Genomic DNA, 22,233 nt, shown 5'->3' with positions numbered 1-22,233 from the left:
TATGGGATTTAAAATTTTACGCAAATGTTTTAAAATCTTTGTACATTTTTCAACCTATGCAGTAATAGTATCAAAACTTTCAGGATATTTCTCCCTGTACTTTTGGTATTCACAAATTTTACGCAATTTAAAATTGTACACAATTTTTGCAATTTTTTAAACGACAATTCTCAAATCTTTTGTTCTCTTTTAAACCTATGGAATATTGGTCCGAAACGTTCAGCACTTTCAAGACATTCAAGCTTGTACTTTAGGTGTTCACAAATTTTATGTAATTTAAAATTTGACGCAATTTTTGCGATTTTTTTGTTTTTTTTACTCCTAGGCAATACTGGTATAAAACATTCAGCATGTTCTGAATATTCATGTCTGTACTTTTGGTATTCATAAATTTTACACAATTTAAAATTTTATGCATTTTTTTCACAGTTTCTCAAAAATCTTTGTGCTCTTTTAAAATTCTGCAACATTGGTATCAAAACGTTCAGCACATTCAGGACAAAAATACATTTCAGTAAACAACTTTATCATATTTAGATGATATGCATTATTGCAACTTTTCTATTTTTTTATTTAAAATGTATTTCAATTGTTAAAAGTTCAGGAAAAGAGTAAATAATCAGAACAGACTTAGAAATGGGTCAGGAGTGGATTTTATATCAAATTTGAACAGTGGATACAGAGGTGATATAAAAAAATACATACAGTAAAAGGAAAATAAAATCTATTTTTGAGCAGATGTTCAAGTTAGCAGATGAAATGTAAAAGGCACTAAATGTACAACATTCCAGTTTTAAAGACATCAAACAGGCAAAGGTGAAAAACAAACGATGAAGACAGGCGGAGTCATCCTCGTCTTCAGGTATGCAACATAGTGCAGGTTTTACAACGTAAAGACGACAACACGAACATTCACCATCCAGAGACTCCGTTAAGACTCGTCGTGAGGGAGAGCGAGCGCCGGAACGCTGCCAATCTGGAATCTTTCATAATTTATAGTTTACATCACGGTTTCTATGACAGCACGACACACTACGAGTCACGAAAACCAGCGTCCGTCGTACGACGTTCAGAGCAGGAAGAGTTAGCACGCAAAGAGTCGAGATTTCTTCAGCAGAGATTCAGGACGGAATTTGGTCAATCAAACTTCCTCGGGTTCATGTGGAGTCGGACAAAAATAAAACATTTATCTGGAGTCAGAAAAGGCTTTGAGAGACAGGCTGAAACGGGTGAAGAGAAACGACTGAACATCCTCACCAAATGATAAAGAAGCTTCTGAAGAATCGTAGAGAGCAAGTGATGGAAATTTAAGCTTTCTGCCATTTTGAAAATCTAAAGTTCAGACTGGAAGTTTCCTGAAGCTTCAAAAAGTTTCCTTTCTGCACACGGGTGAGGAGAAACATCTGAACATCTTCAACTAATCATAGAAGCCTCTAAAGCATCATGAGAAGCGAATGACAGAAACTAAAGGTTTCTGCAACTTTTGAAATCTCAAGACCAGACAGGAAGTTTCCTCAAGTTTCCTAAAGCTTCAGGAAACTTTTTGAAACGTCTGATCGTCTTCATCAAATCGTAGAAGCATCTGAAGCATCACGCAGAGCAAGTGACTGAAACTTAAGTTTTTTCTGCAACTTCAGAAATCTAAAGATCAGACTGGAAGCTTCATCAAGCTTCAAAACCTTTCCTTCAGTTTCAGGAAGGCCAATCTTCCTGAAACTGAAGGAAGAGAAACATTTGCAAATCGCCACATCAAAGACGCATCTAAAGCATCATGAGAATCCAGTGACTGAAACTAAAGGTTTCTGCAACTTATGAAATCTCAACATCAGACTGAAAGTTTCCTGGAGTTTCAAAAGTTTCCTGAAGCTTCAGGAAAGGTTCTGAAACATCTGAACATCTTCAACTAATCATAGAAGCTTCTGAAGCATCATGAGAAGTGAATGACTGAAACTAAAGGTTTCTGGAACTTTAGAAATCTCAAGACCAGACTGGAAGTTTCCTCAAGTTTCAAAAAGTTTACTGAAGCTTCAGGAAGGCAGATCTTTTCTGAAACTGACTGAAGAGAAACGTCTGAACATCTTCATCAAATCGTGAAGCTTCTGAGGAATCATGAGGTGACTGAAACTAAAGTTTTTCTGCAACTTTAAAAAACTCAAGAACAGGCTGGAAGTTTCCTGAAGTTTTAAGAAGTTTCCTGAAGTTTTAAGAAGTTTCCTGAAGCCTCAGGAAGTCAGGCCTGCAGGTGTTTCTTCTGCTCTGAGCTTTTTTAGCCACACTTCAGGATAATTTCATCCCTCAAAAACAAGCAGAACATTGAAACGTTTTGGACTGAAGAAACCTTAAAGGAGGCGGAGCAGCAACAGAAACTTTAACGCGTTGACGGTTTCTGGAGACAAAAATAATTAAGACTGGCGTGAGGAAACAGAAACACAAACAAAAGAGCGGCGCTCGTCAGCACGGCCGAGCGGAGGAAACGGCGTCTGCGAGAGCGGCGCTGGAATGAGCTACAGTGAACGGCACCAGACGGGATCTATGTACAGGCATCAGTCAGTTACTGCATCGTGAAGCTGGAGGCCTTCAGGCCGGAAGCAACAGAGATCCTTCAAAAAAACAAACTCAGGCAACGCAAATTTGGCTTTAAAGGCATGAAAACGAACCGAAACAAAAAAAAACATGGAATGGATTAAAAGCTTAGATGGTTTGATATTTGGTACATTTCTGAGGATAACATATGAAAACAGCTTTGCTGTAATGATGTTAGTAAGCTGCATGCAAAGTAGCGTTCTGCTCCACAAATAACCTCTGAGTTTGGATAAACATCTTTCACCTCAAATGAACCGTTTTTCTAACATGCTTCCTTAAAGTGAAGGAACATCAAGGGTCTTTTTTTGAGGGGGGTGGGGCACACGCGTGCTCCGTCGGAGGTGGAAATCCAAAAAGGAGTGAAAGTACCACGACAGCATGCCAGGACGTCACAGAAGCGTTCACAGTAACACCACGTCAGCTGGGCTGCAGGGAGGGGGAGGGGGGCGGGGTCGCATGCAATGATGCCGAGGGGGGGCCAAACGCCTCCACCCACAGGACTACCGCGGAGATGAGCCGTCGTCTGCAGACTGATGCACCAAACGTTGGAAAAATGATTTCAAATCCAGTTTTTTAGCTGATCTCAGAAATTTTCTGTCAGTTGAGCCTAAAAACTACAAATTTATGTTTTTAACACATCATACCAGCTTATGTTGCATCTAGTGTTGCTAAGCCTATCTTTATAGACCTGGAAGAACCCGTCGGTTCATTTTTTTTTCCTCCAAAGTGGATCTCCCGGCAAACCAAGACGTCAGGAAGCTGAAGGTCGGCGGGCGGCGCCGCTTTCCTCCAGAAGGGGGCGACGTTTGCGGTCGGAGCGACGCCCGCACAAACGCTCAACTCTACAAATAAATAATAACGAGCAGCACCAATAGCGGAGGACGAGGCGGCCATTTTCCCGTTTTAACGAGCAGACGGTGGTGCAGCAGCCTGCAGAAAGACGTTTCTCCGACGCTGATGCGATGCAGTTTCTAGTGTTTTCTTCTCTTTACATCAAAGCACGAGGAGACGTCACGACCACCGACAGATTCATGCGTTCAGAGAACAGAAAGAGGACAATTCAAAAGGGAGGATCTGCACCAATTTAGTTTTCCCTGTTAAAATACCCCCCCCTTCCAAAGAGCAGCCGATGGGAGAGGTCTCACTCTGCTGTTTTTTTTTTCCTTGAATTCTGGGTTTTGGTCGTTCTTCAGTTTTTTCGGATGTCAGCGTAGACCACCGGCTCCATCTTGTGGAAGGAGTTTTTGCTCCCTGAGTGATCCAGCTGTGCGTATATCACCGGGCCCTAAGGGGGGGGCAGACACCACAGCGGGCCGTTAGAGACGCACAAACAACAACAACAAACAAAGTTTCTCTAAAACTTTAAACGTTCGATTTTTACACTTCTTTGACCCCGGCCCCACACCAGAGAAGAAAACCGCTTCATGGCCCTCACAACAAAAAGTTTGGGGATCTCCAGACACTTTTAGGTCAAAAAAGGTCAATGTTGATAATGAGAGAATAAAGAAACGAGAACAGATAAGCTAACTCTCAGCTAAAGGGTCTGCTAGCCTGCTGTAAAACCTTTTCTGAAAGTTGTTTTAGGTTTATCTACTCAACCCTAAATGTGTATTATTTTGCTGTATTATTCATCATTAAAGTCCCACTCCAACTGTATTTTTGTCTATTGTAAAATTGTTCCTAGTGGTCTTTTTATGCCGTTTTTTGTGTTGTTTTAAAAGATTTATTTTCAGGAGTTCATCTGGAGTTTACCTCTGTATTGTGGGACTGTTACAGAAGTAACCCTACAATGATATCCCAGCATTCCTTTGTTCGCACTCCCTCTCGCTAGCTTACAGCCCCTCACAACCCCAAGCTAGCATTAGCGTAGCTAAAAACAAATTCAGTTTAGATCCAGATTCCAGCTCAGACGTTCAAGGATCTATTTGTACGTGGATGCATCAGGGAGCTGGGCAGTTGAAGAGGCTGAAGTTGACGTCTGATTTAAGCTCCACTTCAACAGTTTGGGTTTAAAATCTATGAGACATTTTAATGATTCCTACACAAAATCTAGTGAAGAAATAAAGCTGCAAATATTTTAAAGAGGATGAAGATAAACTTTAAAGTTACGGGAAACTGGAAGTTTAAAAGAAAAAAAAAAAATCAGACGTTCAATTTATCCTCTTGTAGGTCATTCCGTTAAAATATCATCTGTTATTAAACCAGTCTGTGGTCTGACAAAAGTTAGAGATCAGTGATTAAACTCAAATGAATGTTGTGCAGAACAGACCCAGCCACCATAAAGGTTCCTGCAGTACCCACAGCGGCCTGCAGGCGGCCTCTTCTCCTGCTCCTACCTGTAGTGGGCCAGAGGGGCTGGTGCACCTGGAGCCCCCAGAGCTGGACTCCGCCTTCTTTGGCGGCTGTGGAGCCTGAGGGCTCTTGCTTTCCAAGGTGGTGCATCTAGTTTAGGGTAACGGTTTGCCGTGGTGTCCAGCAGTCATGGAGAACATTCACATGGAGACAGACGCACAATGGAAACGGGACAAAAACAAAGCGGTGAGAGCTGAACGCACAAACGCAGCAGCTGACAGCAGACTGCAGGAGCAAATTCAATTTCAGTTTTTTAAATAAATCCAGCATTTCATATTTGAAAGATTCTCTGCTAGTAACACTTATAAAATTGTTTAAATTATTTAATGTTTCATAAAATTATCATAAAAAGTGTGAAACTATTAGAAATTTTCCTCAATAAATACAAACTATCCATAGATGCTAATGTGAGTTTTGAAAATTTACTTTGACCAAATAGAAAACATTTTAGACGTTTTGTAATCTAAGATGCAGAAACTTCAGAATATATAAACAGAAGCAGCTTCGCATTAAATATAATTCCAATGAATGATCCATTATCTATTTCAAATAAAAGTTTTTTTTTTAAAAGATAATTTTAATTTAAGAAGTTCTAAATTATCTGCATCACATAACATTTAATAAAAAAAATCATTTGACTGTTTTCTGATCAAATCTAAATACTAAACTGCCGATTAAATCAATTTTTTTTAACTTTTTCTTTCTTTTTTAGAAACGAGCTCCTTCATTCTGTGTTCAGTCTGCTTCTCAGCTGTTAAATGGAAGCGTTGCAGACACGACTTCTTTACATTTTTAGTACAAACTTCTGTTTGAAAGCAAATAAAATAAAAGCTAAACATAAAAGCTGTTAATGTCTCAAGCTGAAGAGTGTTAGTAGAAGTGGGTACACAAGAATGTATTTATGGGTGAAGACACAGTCGGGTTTGATGTTTGGGGACAAACAGAGAGACAGACGTCTACATGCAGCAGAAATGGTTTTAATATGATAAAAAACTGTTTTTTATAAACTTGAATCTGAAAAATCAAATCCAAGTCAGACACGATCAAAGGATTCTTCTAAACTAGTTAAAATTTAAAGAATAAATTGTCACTAAATATCTGTTTACACTTGATTTAAGATAAAACTAACTTGTAACTTTTCAGTAATTTATAATAAAATAATTCTTAAAATTCTCAGTGAGTTATTTGATCTTGAAGTATATTATTTTAAGCAATATCTCCAAGGAAACAGTTTTTTTTTACTTTACATAATATTTTTAAGTTTGATTTGTGATTAGGGAACATTCCTGCTTTAAGATACAGATTTGTTTGTTTTAGGGAAACTGAAAAGTTGTATTTGACTCATAACAAATACATTTGCAAAAGAATGAAGCGTTTTAAAGTAAACACACATGAACAAACATTTTAGGACAAATTTATTTAAAAAAATTATAAATCTAGTTTCATTTTAAGATGTTTATGGTCTAGAAATAAGGATAAATTGACTGTTTCAGAGCTTAAAATAGGATTTATTTTGGGGAAAGTGTATAAATATTCCAACTCTTTTTACATCTTTCTTCTTGTTTTTAACAAAATACACACTTATTTTAAGATTTGGTTTTGTTTTAAAAGGCTGTATTTTATTATGAAAAGTCTTAGCAGGACTGTGCAGTTGTTTTAGTTGTAATGTGAAAAACATCTTGAACTCTAAACTTTAGAACTTGTTTTGAAGATATCTTTTTTCCCGGTGGCCTTTATAAACTTGATTCTGACCCTTTTAAATGTTATAATATCTGACATGAACTGACGAGCTGTCTTTTTTATATTCATTTATGCTGCAGGAAAAATCTGAATCCCTAAAGAAGAAATGTGACATCCATTCATGTTAGCACGCAGAGGGAAAAGCAGTCTGGTTGATGTTAGATGTTAACAGAAAATGTTTGAGGATGAGGAGGACACCAGAGCAAAGAGAAACCTCAAACTGGGCTGGAGGCTCACATCTCCACAGACGTGCAGAAGGTTTTCAATCTGAGGCTTCAAGTCCATCAGCATGCAAAGTGTTTCAGTCCGACAGAGCTTGGAATCCACCAGGTTAATCATTAGTAACTACATGAGATCCTCTGTGGTTCTGTTTTAGCCCAGCAGGGGGAGACGGTGAGTCCAGTCCCATGCAGAGTCCTGACACAAAGCAGCTGGATGTCAGATGTCCCTCACATCTGACATCTCTGGATGCTTCAGCATCCACACCTTCTTCACAGGAAGCGCCTGACTCTGTTCTGTTCTGCTGAAGGCGGGCACTCACCCTTCGTACTCATGGCGGTTGTGAAGCACCCTCATGACGAGGCAGGCGGCGATGGCGATGAGGACGAGAAGCACCAACGCCCCGCAGACCGCACCAACGATGACGCCGGTGTTCTTCTGAGGAAGAGCTTCTGCAGGAAGACCAGACCGGCGTCAGGAAGAAGAAGAAGAGGAGCTCTGAACCTTTGAGGTCAACAACAGAAGCTCAAAACTGAGAGCTGCCTCCTGAAACTTCACAAACAGACCAGAGCGCAACAGGAAAATGGGAACTGAAGAAACAGAGATAATAATAATAATAATCATAATAATAAGATATTTTATTTGAAGCGCCTTTCAAATCACCCATGGACACTTTACAGTAAAACAGAGTTTGGTAATGGTAACCATGGTAACCAGACGGGCAGGGGGCACGGTGAGCTGGAGAGAAGCAGAGGACCGGAGAGAGCGGGACGGAGTGTGAATATGAAGAAGATCGGTAGGGAGGAGCAAGGTTCTGAAGGAATTTAAAAGTGAGAAAGAAGAAGGAGTTTGAACTGTATCTTGAATTTAATGGGTAAGCCAGCGTAGTTGCTGGAGGACGGGGGTGATACGGTGAAATGATGGAGTTCTGACGGTTAATGTTGCGAAGATGGACAGAGGCAGACCGAGGGATGCCGTTGTCGTGAGAGTGGAGAGATAGTGAACTGTCAAGATGAACTCGGGTTCCACGTTTGTACTTTGCTGTTTACCAAACAAGCCCACATAATGCTGGTGAATAAAGACTAATTACTCTGCATTAATCTAGACACAAGTTACTGTGAAAATAAAAACAATCTTAAGAAAAGGCCGTCTTAGTTTCCACCAAACACTGATGTAGAACTACAGCCGGACCTGAAAAACATTCAGGAAAACATTTTTCATCACTTTATTGTCTGACTCCATGAAAAACCAGCAGCTTCCTACAAAATAAGGATGGCAAAGTAAAGAAGTCAGTTCAGAGTAGAGCTGGGAATCACTGGGTACCTCACGATACGATGCGATACATGGCTCACGATATCGATAATATCGCGATGGGTCGCATGACGAGGAGCAGACAAACAAGGAGCAGTACAATGAGGAGCAGGTAACGAAGACCAGCGTGACCAGGAGCAGCTTGACAAGGAGTCATGAGGAGTAGGAGCATGAGGAGCGGCACAACAAAGAGTGGTGGGACGAGAAGCGGCACAACGAGGAATGATACAGTGAGGAGCACCATGATGGGGACCAGCATGAAGAGGAGCGGCTGAAAAAAAAAAGGCAGCACAACGAGGAGCGGGATGACGAGGAGCGGCATTATGAGGTGCAGGTGGAAGAGGAGGCAACACAAACAGGGGCGGGACAACAAAAAGTGTCACCATGAGGAGCAACACTGAAAGGAAGTGGCTTGACAATGGGCCAGCTCAATGAAGAGGGGACTACAAACAAAGGAAAACGAGGAGCTCCTCCAGACTCCTTATATGAAAACTTCATTAGTACAAAGAAAAAACATGAACCTTGAAAATAAAGTTGCCCATAAAAACCTCTGTGACAAAAGTCTAGTTTTACTGAAACTTCCACTCCCGTCTCTGCTTATGAAAATTCAAGATACAGTTTTGTATTTTATTTTGAAAGAACTGGCTCCAAAGATCAGTCACTAATTACGTTAAAAAATATAGCCACAGAAACTTCGTAAGAGGCATCAATAAAACCATAACAAGAAAAACTAAAACAGGTTTAGGAAATGTTTCCCAAATCCTACTCCTCCAGCACTGCTTCACTGAAACTCTGTCATCCAGTTTGACCACAAATATTCAGACGTCAGCTGATCATTTCTACGGTTTTCAGAGCGTGAAGCATCTTTTTAACCATAGGAGCACGTTTATCTTTTAAAAAGGTGAAACCATTGAGCTCCTTTGAACTTCCAGTGACACAAAGAGAGAAATCTACAAACACGAACATGTCGACTGAGGAGGAAACACCAAAATGGTATTTTATTCTTTGGGGGACGGTTCCAGACGCTGGAGCCTCATGCTCTACAGAGGACGACATCCCGCCACCTGGGAGCAGGAAACCACTGAACCAGAAGATAACGAACATCACTCTCCATGCAGCCAACGACGACAGCAGCAACACAATCGGCTTCATTTGAAGCTTTAGATTTGGATTCACAATTATGGATTTTTCACACAATAAGCATCAAATTAAACACCAACCCTCTGAATTTCAGACTTGGATTTCCCATTCCTGAGAAGATACGACGCTTAAAGATGACTTACAAAAAAGCTTTGTGGTTTCCATGGAGATTTAAAGGAGCAGCACGGCAGAGTGTAGAGATTAAATATGATGTAATCCAGGACAGTGTGTCCACAGTGGAACGGTTCAGTCAATAGTGAGTCTGTTTTCCTGAAAAAGCTGACTCAGCCTCATTTTCTCACTGTCACAGTCCCCGACAACCCCCCCACCATGTCCCTCCAGACATGAGGGGGTAGAAACTGACCTTTCAAGACGACCCTGAGCTGCGTCTCTGCCTGCGTCCCCCCCACATCAGGGGGGTTCCTGACGTCGCAGAAGAAGGTGCCGTTGTCGCTGAACTGAGTCGGAGTCAGCTGGATGGAGACGTCCCTCTTGTTGATGTCTCCGATAAACTGAACTCGGCCTTTGAAATCATCCGGTCCAGGATATCCTTGACCGTCGGAAAAATAGAAAATCTGCAGAAACAGGAAGTCAGACCCGACACGGGTTACAACAGGAAACACGGCTGTGGGAAAACGTGCAGGGAAAAGTATTGATCCCCTTTCTAATTTTGTTTTAAAGACAAGGACCTTTACAACCTTTTAAATATTTGAAAAAATATTTCCTTAGAAGAGTTTTGAAAATTCATTCCTGTGAGTTTATAAAGATGTTTATTTAGTCAGCAATGTATGTCTAGGTCCACCCACAGGAAAGTCCACTATGTGCTAGCATCAAGCTAAATCAATCTCTATTTTTATGGATCGATTATTGATTATTAAGTTTAGATCAACTCAAATTAATTAATCAATTTTATCAACCCAGTCCTAGTTTTTACTAGTTAATAGTCAAATATTTTTTCCAGTTGAAAGTTGAACTCTTTTTTAATTGGCCGCAGACATGATGACTCCTGACATCATTGGGCTAAAGTGGAAATTACTCTAAACGTAACGCAAACCCGAAAGTCTTGAGAAATTGTAGAATAACTTTTATAAAACCTTAAAGTGGTAAAAATTGTAACTCTGAGATTGCAATTTTTTTTCCAAGCGATGTGGGGGGACTTCCTGTTCTGGTCGAGGACTTCCTGTTCTGGTCGAAAAATATTTATGTAAAATGTGTATTTTGATTTTGATTTTTTTCTTTGATTAAAAAAATACTTTAATGTTTAAGTTGATTGAGGGACAAAAATGATGAATTATATTAAAGAGTTGGAAAATGTTTCACATTAAAAGTCCCTTAAAAAACACATTTATGTATCTTAAGAGCCGTAAAAGTTCTTAAAAAAGCAAACAGAGCAGAGAAGCAGAAAGAATGAGAGTTCAGTTCAGCTCCTTGTATAATGTGACAGTAATCGTCCTTTCTGCCCATAAGTTACAGCCTGAACAGCTGGATCTTCAGGCCTTTTGCTCAGCAGATGTGGAAATGAGTCACGGCTGGAATAGCACGTTCATCAACGACGGTTCTGTTCTCTGACAGCAAACACAAAAGCAGAACCAACCAAACTGAGACCGCATTGTGAGAGTCAGCGCACGCAAACGCGTGCCAGAACTCGGACGGTACCACAGCAGCAGCAGAACCGCTCTCTCCGAAGGTCAAGACCTCCCGGCACGTCGCTAAAACTAAACCAGAGGAGGCCATCAAAGCAAACGTTAACATTAGGAAGCATTAGCAGCTTCTCGTGTTACAGCCGCGTGCAGACGGAGAGCGGTTCTGATCCGGAAAAGTGCTTGTTTCAGGAAAACATGGACTGTTAGTGAGAACAGAAACTCACAAAAACACTTTGATCAGATGTAAAATCACCAGGTTTGGATGTCATATTTTACATGAATTTTATAGTATTTGTACATGTGTTTTGTATTATATTGTACATGTTTGTGTGCCTTTTCTTTGCATTTTTACATCATGACCTCGAGACTATTTGCTAAAACTAGCCTCTGGCTGATTTTAGTTTTGCAACCATGAGTTTTTGAAATTGCACCATCTCCTTTTAAATAGACTATTTACTCACAATTAACAGGTAAAAACACCTGAACGTGAAAATGCTCTTTACATTCGGATAAAAACTGATTTATTTGGTAAAATCTAAAATGACTAAATATGTTGATGCTGTTTGAGAGCATCCTTTGATTGATCATCAAAGTAAACCAGAGAAAACTGAATAAAACATTTATTTGCTCTTAATTTGCAGCTTCGCTCTCTACTTGGCTAAAAAACAAATAAGATAAATGTTACGGTCAGATGTCCTGGATCTGGATCTTTTATTTTCAAAGCGGTCTTAAAATTATGATTTTGCAGTTTTTAGCCAATTAAAAAAGACTGTGTTGTTTTCTAGTTTCTGCAGAGTGGCAGGAGTTCATTGGTTCACCGTTTTCTGAGCAACCCCACTCCCCTTCCCATTACCCTTCTTTCCAGACCCAGATTCCAGCTCAGACGAGGAAAACAAAGACGTTCATGGATCTGTTCAGTGGAGGATCAGAATGGGGCGCAGCTGGAAGCTGACACGCTCTTTTTCCATCATTTTCACCTACTCCTGATTTACGGTTTGAAGAAAGAATTACTTAGAAATGCAATTTTAAGCTTAATAAATGCTGGAATTACCTTAACTACATAAACTAATGAAGAGTTACCAGAACCAAAGATTGCTTTCACAAGCTTCAGTGTTAAAGCTAATTCGTTTTTTCAGAACTTCTGTCAGGAAACAGAACTCCAGTCTCATTATTTCAACTACAAGAAAAAAATAAAACACTTAGTAGTTTTACTCTGAAAATGGGAAACTTAATTGATACTTTGTTTTGAAGATTTCTTTACCTCCACTGAAAGCATTTCAGTTTTAGCTGATAAACTTAAAATCCAACAGTATTCTGCATTTCAGAGCAAAAAAAAAAAAAATACGGAATTGTATTTTTACTGCAGTCTACTATATTTATATAGATTAAAAGTTGGCGATCTTGGATGTTGCAAATATTTGTCCTTAAATTTATTGGAGCTGATTGCGAGTATCCGAGTACTCAGATACTCGATACAATCCTAAAGAATATTAAGCTTAAAATTACATTTATGGCTATTTATTTATTCAAACTGTTGAGAATCAGGATGAGACAAAAAGATGCAGTTTGAAAAAGATTATAGCTTTGACTACAGTCGGCAGGCCACAGTTTTCCAGCTCCGCCCCCTTCTGATGCAGCCACATGCAGACAAATAGATCCATGAATGTTTTCCTCGTCTGAGCTGGAATCTGGATCTAAACTGTACGACTGGATAGCTCGGATATTGTTAGGTAATGTTAGGTTGGGTCTGTAAGCTAGAGGGAGAGGATGTAGACAAAGGGATGATGGGAAATGAGTGGAGGCTTACTCCGCCCACAACTCAGAGGTGAAAACTCCTGCCGCTCTGCAGAAACGATGTCCTAAAAAATGACAGATTTTTAGATTTTGACAAAGAACAACATAATCATAATTAAAAGAGCACTGGGAACGATTTGAAGAAGTTTGTTCAGTTGCGGTGAAACTCTTCTTCAGATGTGGTTCTTCAAACTCAAAGTGAGTCAACCGTTTCAAGGTTCCTTCCCTGCGTTTCTCTGCATCCAAGGAGCCAGTAAAGTCTCAGACCTGATCCTGAAGCAGCAGATCGTGTGCTGAGCAGAACCACTCCATCAGAGATCTGGACTGGTTAAGACAAACGGCTGGAAACAAGACGGAGCCGATCCCTCAGAGGTTTGAAGCATCGCGCAGTTAATTGTGGAATGCAGTCCGTGTCCCGACTGCGAGCGCCTGCGCCGCAAATGAAAGACCTTCCGGCTGTGTCATTACAGTCGCAGGAGATCAGAGGAAAACAAGGAGGCCCCCACCCAGCCTGACTGCTCAGAAACCGGTGACCCAAACGTCAGCATTCGACCTGCAGCGCTTCAGATACTCCGTCACGGTTCTGATGAGCGTTTTATGACCCAGTTTACATGCTGCTCCTCATCACTGAAACCCAGCAACAGTCATGAGAAACATCACGGCGCCGTGTTCCTCCCAGACACTCACCACATGTGGAGACTCGTAGAACTGGCTACTGGGCTGATTGGACTGGAACCTCCAGGTGACCGTGGTGCGTTTGGTGACCACCTCGCTGGACTTGAAGCTGCAGCGCAGGACCCCCGTGGTGCCGTTCTGGACGATCACCTCGGGGTCGGCCTGAATCTCCAGGCCGCACGTCTGTTCTGTGACTGCAGAGAAAACATCCCGCTGTTAGGAAGCGCCCGTACGCGGGGGGGTGCAGACAGAAAACAGGCACCGTGGGGGGGCCACAAAAATGTGACGAAGGAAGTTCAGTCTGAGAGAGCAGCTGCAGATGGTAAAAGACAGGAAGTGCTTCACAGCAGCAGAAAGTCCGGATCACAGCATTTATGACGGAACTCTTTAGGCTTTTACATGACTGAAATGTTCGTGGAAATCCTCACATCTCATCTTTACCTTTCATGAAACTACAGATCCTCACAATCCTACATCCTTCAGGAGAAAAGAAGCAAACTTCAAGAACATTTCCATTAAAATTATCAATAAAATGAAAAAAAATTGACGTTTCCGTCATGTTTTAAATTCTTTTTTTCATTAAATATTTAGACTAGATCTGAACAAAAAACAGAGAAAAATAAAATGTCAATGATTCTTAAACATAATTATGTATGTTTCTTTTCTCAATATTCAATCGATATAAATAAAAAGGTTCAAGTTTTTAATGCAAGATTCTCAATTTCTGACAGTTTGGAGCAACCAGAAAATCTGGCATTTAAATCACGTTTTTAATTTTGTGTATTAACTCTTTTAAACTAGAAAACAATTATCAAATTTAAATTATTCATGAAAATGAAATAATTTAAATTTATTTTTTCAGTATTGACTAAATATAACAAATAAAAACTAGGCATCAACTAAATTTGAGGTCCGTGTCGAGTTTTAGTCTTTTTTTTAATGTTTTGGTTAGATCAGCATCATTGCTGTCCACGTTTAACAGGCTGATTTGGTGTGTTTTTTATCATCGTTTTCCCTGTGACTTTTATGTTAGTTTATGTCATTTCAAAATTAAATTTTATTATAAATTTACATATATTTGTAATTGTAAAACAAAAAGAAACCCAGTTAAATGCTGCAAACGAGCTGCAGCTTAAAGTATTATGATATGGGACTGCTGTTCACAGTGTGTCTATGTTTTTATTTCCCTTTTCAATAAATTAATTCTACTCCTACAATCCAACCAGATCGATCTATCTGAGGTAGAATCAAATATACCATTAAAAAATTATTTACAGTTTTTTGCTTAATCCAAGAATCTCAAGTTCTGACAGTTTTTAGCAGTCAGAACATCTGACGTTTCTGTTATCAATTTACATTTTATGACATTTCTCAAACTAGCTATGGAGCCAAATCGGGGCCTTAAATACTTGAAACCCAAATAAAACATTTTGAAAAAAATATTGATGTTTGGCAAAAACATAAAAATAAAATGTCCATTTAACACTTTGTGTACTTAACATAATAAGATGGTGCTTTGAACAGGCTAGAACAGCGTTTTAGACACGCGGTTTCTACGCGATAAAACTCTGCTTTTTACACCCATTTTGGGAAAACTTCAGACTATGATGGTACAGACTAAACAGCCCTTTTTCTGACTGTAATCATCACAGTTCTGAGAGTCAGTGAATGCACCGTGACTGAAGTTCCCACTCTCATTGATTTTGATTGGTTCTTCATGTTAGCCCACCTCAACGCGCCACAACGGGGGCAAAAGTTTAGAAACTGAAATTTTCAGATTCAAGAAAAAAAAAAAAGAGTTGAAAGTGAAAAAAGTTTTGAAATTGAAACTTTTGGTTTTGAAACCTAAAAAAACCAAACATTTAAAGCTGAAAATTTTAAGAAAGCAAAAGGTTTTGGATATTTTACATTTTTTGGCCAAACAGCAATATTTTTTTCAAAATGTTTTATTTAGATTTTAAATATTTATGGCCCCGAAATAGCTCCATGTGTTTTAATCTAATTCAAATTATTTTTAAACACAAAATGATTGATGTGAGTGTTTTAAGTAAAAGCATTTCTAATTTTTAATAAAACACAGGGACCTCATTTCCAACAAATGACTATTTTTAACGCTATTTTGAAGGAACTGATATTCATTTATGATAGTAAAGCCTTGTTTCCACTGAGCAATCTGGTCCAGTATTTAGAGCTAATCCGAACCGTACCATCGGCTCTCAAACACCCTTACATTTTTGCTGTGTGCACTAATATGATGCAAAGCTAAACCCCACATCCGCCGTGACGGTCTAACTTTGAGCGAAAAGGCCCCCTTTTTTCTTTAAACCTGTATTTAACCAGGGAAGGCAATTGAGATTAAAAAAATCTCTTTTTTAAAGGAGCTCTGGGACACCTGAATTACCAGGACCGCTCTAAACTGGACCGGACCGCTCAGTGGAAACAAGGCTTTATTGTTCTGTTAAACTGGTTAACAGGACACAAAAACCTGTTCACATGAATAATTAATAAACTGAATTATTAATGCATCTGTCACACAGATGACAGAGCTTCCTCCGACTGCGTCATCAGAACGTCAAACTTTCATCATTTTCTATAAACTAATAAAGATCTTAAACATTTTCAGCTGCAGTTTGAACCCATCAAACATCCGTATGTCTGCAGACTTCATCCTGAATCCTCCCACAAACAGCTGATGGTGTGCTGGATGTGAGTTTTAAACCTCGCCTTTAAGGAGGGAGGGGGACGCACTAATGGAGGTGTTTTTGGTAAAGAAGGCGAGACATGTCGACACCCCCTCAAGAACAAGCCTGGCTTCAGGTACAAGACGAGGAAAGACGGAGAGGTCCCGCTGCAGCTTTATTACCCAGATAATAAATATCCAGGAAATGAAAGAAACCGAACAATCAAAAGGATTTTGACCCTCATGGGACACTGTAGACCTTCTAAGAGGAGATTAAAATAATAAAAGTGAAACGCAGGAGTTCATCTGAAATGAGTGCAGGACGTGGAGACACATCAGTGATAAGACAGACCTACGCGCTGAGCGTTCGCTCTGACCTTGCTGTAATAAAGCGCTTCCAGGAACAAACATCAGTTTGACGACTTCCTTCAGTTTGACTGTAAAGTTGGAAATTCTTTGCTTATCTTTCCTTCAGTTTTATCAAGAAACTTCCATTTTCACCAGGAGGCAGCTTCTGATTTTAGATTACTTTTCCTCGTCTAACAACGAAAAAAAAATTCCTCTGGTTCCACTCGGTCAACCTTTTTATTTTCGACTCTTTAACCCTTTGTGTTCCAAGCGAGACAAGTTTCTGTGAAAGACAAAACCTGCATGAGTCACACTAAAGTTGGGACAACCGCCCCCCGAGGGCGTCGAGGGAAAGAGATGTTAACCTGACCATGTACTTTTCAAAGAATTCTCCGCCGAGCCTCCAGGCCGCCTGATAGAAACACAGAGATATGCAAATTCCTGCCAGTATCAGAAAACACAAAGCAGACGAACACGATCCAAGAAAACTAACAATCATGTGAGACATCTGTTAGACATTTTTAAGGAATAACTGTTTAAATGACAGGATTTTATAATCTTCTGATTCTGACAAGTTTTAGATAAAAACTGCACTGCTTATAAATGAAAGTTTCCACTTTCTAATGGATTCTAATGGGTTTTATCTATAGTTTACAACTAAAACCACTTCAGCTTTTATCCAAAAGCCTAAATGCGTCAGAACAGACAGTTCTTGACGTCTCAGATTTCAAAGTTTAACAGTGAAAAAAAGAAGAAGAAAAATGCCAACACCGCCAGAAAACGCTCGTCACGGTAAAACCACAGTTTAAGCAGGAGAAAGCATGACCTCTGACCAAGAATATGCACTTAGGATATCAAACTTCTCATATCTTTAACAGTTAAGATTTAAAAACTGTGGTGTTGATTACTGAACAACTTGGGGAAGTAACCAAATCAATAACAAGTCAAACATTTAACAGCAAATCTTCACATTTCTACTGATTTACAGAAAAAATAATGTATTTACTTTTTCTGCGGCTGGAAATTACTTACCTTGTTACTTTATAATTAAATAGAATTCTTAAAAGTGCATTACAGTATCCACAGAATATTGTCTAATTGCGGTTTTCTGAATGTCTGTCAGGTGGTTTTTGATGTGGTACTGTTGGTTAATGTCTGTTGAAAGTTCAAATGAGAGAATAAAATAGTTTCATTTCCTAAAAGCAAAATAAAGGTCAGTGGTTTCAGTTGTGTAGGTTTGCGGTTCAGCATCATGTTTGCTTGTAAGTTTCCTTTGTGGGTCAAGAAGATGAACAAGGAAACGAGACGATATTTCTCTGGGAAAACAATTCTGTTCACCATCATTCACATATTTAACTCTTGACATAACTTCAAAATAAAAGCTCAAGTTTGCAGCTTTTAATGATAAGAAAAAAAAAATGAACTCCTTCTGTGAATAACTTTAACTTTGCAGGGTTATTAACAAATAAGTGGCATGCAGACCAGAGTCTCATGGCAGGGAAATTTGGGAAAAAAAGAAGAAGAAATCACTGCAGCAGCAATAGAAACAGGAAAGAAAAGTATGTGGTTTTCTAACTGTTGTTTTTGTTTTATTGTAATATTAAAATAATGAGGGAAATGTTAAAAATATGAAGGGGTTTCCTGTTTGTTCACTGAAATGTATTTATATTTACAAGACAAACATAACATTAAATTGTGTGTGCTTTTATTTTTTAAATGAGAACAAAAATTCTGCCTCATATCCTATTAGAGAAACAACGAAACCACTTTCTTTGTTTAAATAAAGTTTTAAAAAGCTTATTTTCTATTTATTATTGAACGATGAAGGCCTCTAATTGATGATTAATACAGAAGTGGCCCCTGATTCAAAAGGAAAGTGAAAACCTGCCCCAAAAAAGGCGTTGGTCTGTTTACAGGTAGCTAAAATAAACACATTTAAATGTTTTAAATCTGGTTAAAAAGAAAAAGAAAACATTTACCACGTGTGGAAAACGTTTTTTAAATCTACAAATGACTGAAAACTGGCTTTTGCTACAATTTTGACGTGTTTTTATACATATTTTTAGGTTATTTTAGTGAATTTATAAAAAATATAGTTGTGTAAAAAGAGCTCCATCCCGATGGGAAGGCTGGGACCACCGCCTCAGCAGCAGGGCGAGAGCCACCCCTCCCAACCAAACGCTCACATTTCCCAGCTAAACACCGAAATTCTGTCATTTTACACCAAAAATCTGATTTACGAGTAAAAACAACAACCACGTAAACGCTTCCGGCCATCGCCTCCTGGATGTAGGCCGGAACAAAGACACACTAATCTGCGGGATTTAAGGTTGGGGGTGTAAACGGTCCTCCAGCGAACATCGCTAGCAGGCTAACCTGATTTCCCACCTAAAACAAATATGTCAAACGTTCGCTTTTCTTAAAGGAACTTGAACCCAGACTGGCCCCGTATACTCACCTAATGCGACATATAGCGTAAATCCAGTCAATAAAATGCGCCTGGAGACGTATTTCGACCGTTTAGCCTCCATTATGTTGTTGTAAACACAACTCCTTTTTTTTTTCCTTCCACCTCCACCGTCGAGGCAGATTCTCTTCTTCGTGCCAGAATGGAAAGGCACGTGCGCAGTCCTCAGGGTCACTGCTGCCCCCTACAGGGCAAAGTGTAATGACAGGCTCATGCCAGGCAGTTAATTTCAATAGATTAAGGGAGAAACTAAACAATTAGGGGGAGTTGCAGGACTTTTTGTTTATTCAAAACACATTTAAAGCAGAAATTCTTATCAAGTTAAATAGTCAGACAACTAACTTGGAAGGAACAGTTTACACATTCAGAACTAATTTAAAACACATTTTCTTTCTTCATACCCAATTTTAGTAAAATCTTTTAAAGTCCAGTTTAATTATTTCACCTTAATAAAATGGGCAAACTATAGATTGCCAACAATCTGTTAAAGCAGTAAATAGATTAAAAAAAAAAGACAATCCCAACATGGTGTAAAAAATGTTTTATACCATGCTGGGTCCACAAGATTGTCAATCTAAGGCAGGAGTCTGCAACCTTCAACTCTGAAAGAGCCATTTGGGTTTATTTCTCACAACCTAGTAGGAGCAACAGGCTTCCTTCACCCTTTAAAAAAAGAAGACACTGATTTGAATTTATGCTGTTACTATTTTGACAAACAAATTAACTGTTGTTCATTTTGCATGAATAAATTACAAACTTTAAAATAAATTAGCCAATTTGAAAAACCTAACAGTTCATGCGAGTACCTTTCAAAATAAGACACCATGCCACATATGATCCTTTCAGTGGAGAAAAAGCGTAATGCAGCAGTGATTAAATAAAAATAGTTAATTTTACTGCTGTTGGTTCATCAAATTATGTCTAACACAAAAAAATTAAATCTGAGCTAATTAAGTGGTTATTGACGGCCTATAAACTTTCTGTAGTACAGGACGTACAAAAATTTGTCAATATATTGTGTACATACTTTCCTTCAACTCTTTGTAAGGGAAAAAAAAAAGAAACCCAGTTAAGGACAAATGTTGCAAACAAGCTATGGCTGAAAGTTGACAATATGCCTATGTTTTATATCCCTTTTCAATAAGTAAATTCAATTTTTTTCTATTCCTACAATCCAACCAGATCAATTTATCTGAGGCAGAATCAAACATACCATTAAAAAATGATTTTCCATTTTTAATGGAAAATCCACCCCTCGCCACCATTACTACTTTCTTACTTTACAGTTACTTTTTAACATTAAAATAACTTTTTTTCTTTAATAAAAAGAGGCATAACTGAGAGGTAAAATAAATAATTTAAAATATGGTTTTCTTGTTTCTGCTTAAAAAAACATTTTCACTGCTTCTTGGCTTCATATAGTTTGAATCTCATCAGTGAGACGACTGTGTTGTAGGTACTCGGATGTGATTTATCTACGAACTCTTCTTCGAGTTTCTCACCTGTAATACTGAGATATAAGTGCCAGTTTACATCAAATTAATCCAGTGCTGCCTCGCATGTCTATGAGGAAAAGTACAGGATCATAGACAGAACCTTGTGGTACACCAAATCAAATTGTGTATTACAAAAACTCTAGTAATGTTGAGAATAAAAAGGCAGAAATCACAAAACACAAACTCAGTGGGCAGTAGTTTATAGTCAGTATTGTTCAAAAGTCTTCATCAAGCATGCCTTTGCCAAAGTCTGAGTAACATTACAATTTCATCCACAGCTCATTCTTCTACGGCGGACAGTTCAGAGCAACCAGAAGATCCGACGTTCCTCATGTTTATTTTTTATTAAATCTGTCAAACTGGATTTTTGTGTAAAAGCAGTTAACTTTAATATGGAAGGCAGGAAACAAAATGTTCGGTTGAATCCCTCTGAAAGACCAGAAAATGGTTCAAAGCTCCAGAATCAGTTGATTGAAGGTGATTTCATTAGAACCAAACAAAAAAAAAAATGTTAATTTTTACGAGTGGTCACAACAAAAACAAATTTAAAATGATTAAAATGTTGTCAAAAACAGCAGACAATCCAAATATCTTTGGGATTCAACAAACATTTTGTGAGAAGTCCGTCATTATGGGATCAGAACTGAAGGAACAGAAGTGTATCTTTGCGAGGGAACAACACCGAGGATCTCCTCACATTAATGCCACGTCAAACTGGGAATTCAAAGAAACACAACAACGCTTCTGTAAGAAAACAAACAGGCCAGCGCTCCTCATAAATACAACTCAAAATATCTACAAAAAACAAAACAAGTGTCACCAAATGGTTAAGGATTTCTGTCTTCAGAGGGTTTATGAAGTTCTTGAAGTTCATGAGTTCCTCAGACAGGCGATCACAGAGGACTCGACGGGAAGCTGAGGAATTCACGCAGCTTTTTTCCACCCAGAAGTCACTTCAGGAATCCAGAATTTACCGTTTTTGTAGTGAAACTGCAAACGTATAAATGTAGATGTGATGAGGCTTCCATGTGATTTCTCTTCTTCGTGTTTTTGTTGCAGAACATGTCAGTTATGAACGTAAAAAATCTCCTTTAAACTTGAATTTGAAATTTAAAAAACCTTTGAGTGTTTCTATTAGAAAGGGTTTTTATCCGAATGAGACTTCAACTTCTACATCATCCAGCAAAAACTGAAGCATTTCTGTAGAAATCTCAACTTCAAACCTGATTTTTTTTACTGATTTCAGTTTAAACATTTGCTGTTCCAATAAGAAATCTGCAGTACGACTGTGAGGCTAGAAGATGAAAGAAGTGATTCTGGAGATTTGGTTTGGTAGCGTTCGTCCTCTGTAATCTACTTCATTTATGTTTTCTGCCACTGTTTCTACCATGGAAGTCCTTCACTTGAGCAGAAGATGATCAACCGTCTCAGTTCAGCAGTTGATGGTGTTTAGAGCTGATGTGGATCATCATTCTTTGCATCATGGTTGGAAGGTCGATTCAAAACGGTAAAGAAGTGAAGTCCAACGATGTTTTGAAATGAGACGGATCCACTAGTGTTTCCCAACAAGAGGCCGGTCAGACGCCAAGCTTCAGCGAACCGGTGAGGAGGAGATGCGGAGTATTGCTCACTTGCATTGAGTTTTTTTGTAATGTGCAAATCCTTCATGGTGAGTTCGAGTGTTTGGGGTCGAATGAGAGAAGAAACAGACGAGCGGAGAGTTAAAAAGCAAGAAGATGGAGGTCTTTCTCTTTTTTCTTTTTTTTTGGTTGAGCTAATACAGAG

The 22,233-nt window shown here is 38.8% G+C and overlaps 2 protein-coding genes across 4 annotated transcripts in view; both read right to left on the bottom strand.

The window, feature by feature from the left end:
- Positions 1-637: 637 nt before the first annotated feature.
- Positions 638-19,138, bottom strand: mpzl1l (myelin protein zero-like 1 like). Of its 2 annotated transcripts, XM_024264426.2 has the most exons (6): positions 18,944-19,136; positions 13,470-13,651; positions 9,710-9,920; positions 7,217-7,346; positions 4,920-5,025; positions 638-3,868 (listed from the first exon to the last, which is right to left on the bottom strand). In XM_024264426.2, the coding sequence occupies exons 1-6, from the start codon at positions 19,014-19,016 to the stop codon at positions 3,773-3,775; spliced, it is 798 nt and encodes a 265-aa protein (XP_024120194.1). In that variant the 5' UTR covers positions 19,017-19,136; the 3' UTR covers positions 638-3,772. The 2 variants fall into 2 exon arrangements, with proteins under 2 accessions (XP_024120194.1, XP_036071090.1); XM_036215197.1 differs by lacking the exon at positions 4,920-5,025 and having other exon boundaries at positions 18,944-19,138.
- Positions 19,139-20,632: 1,494 nt separating this feature from the next.
- rabep1 (rabaptin, RAB GTPase binding effector protein 1) overlaps positions 20,633-22,233 on the bottom strand; it is a gene marked incomplete in the record, with an annotated part of 35,078 nt that continues 33,477 nt past the window's right edge. For both annotated transcript variants that reach the window (XM_036215185.1, XM_024264007.2), the window contains 1 exon segment: positions 20,633-22,233.

This window comes from Oryzias melastigma, linkage group LG14, assembly GCF_002922805.2.
Source record: "Oryzias melastigma strain HK-1 linkage group LG14, ASM292280v2, whole genome shotgun sequence".
Classification (NCBI taxonomy): domain Eukaryota; kingdom Metazoa; phylum Chordata; class Actinopteri; order Beloniformes; family Adrianichthyidae; genus Oryzias; species Oryzias melastigma.
Note: the sequence above shows the minus strand (reverse complement) of the source record. Positions and strands in the feature narration are given on the sequence as shown.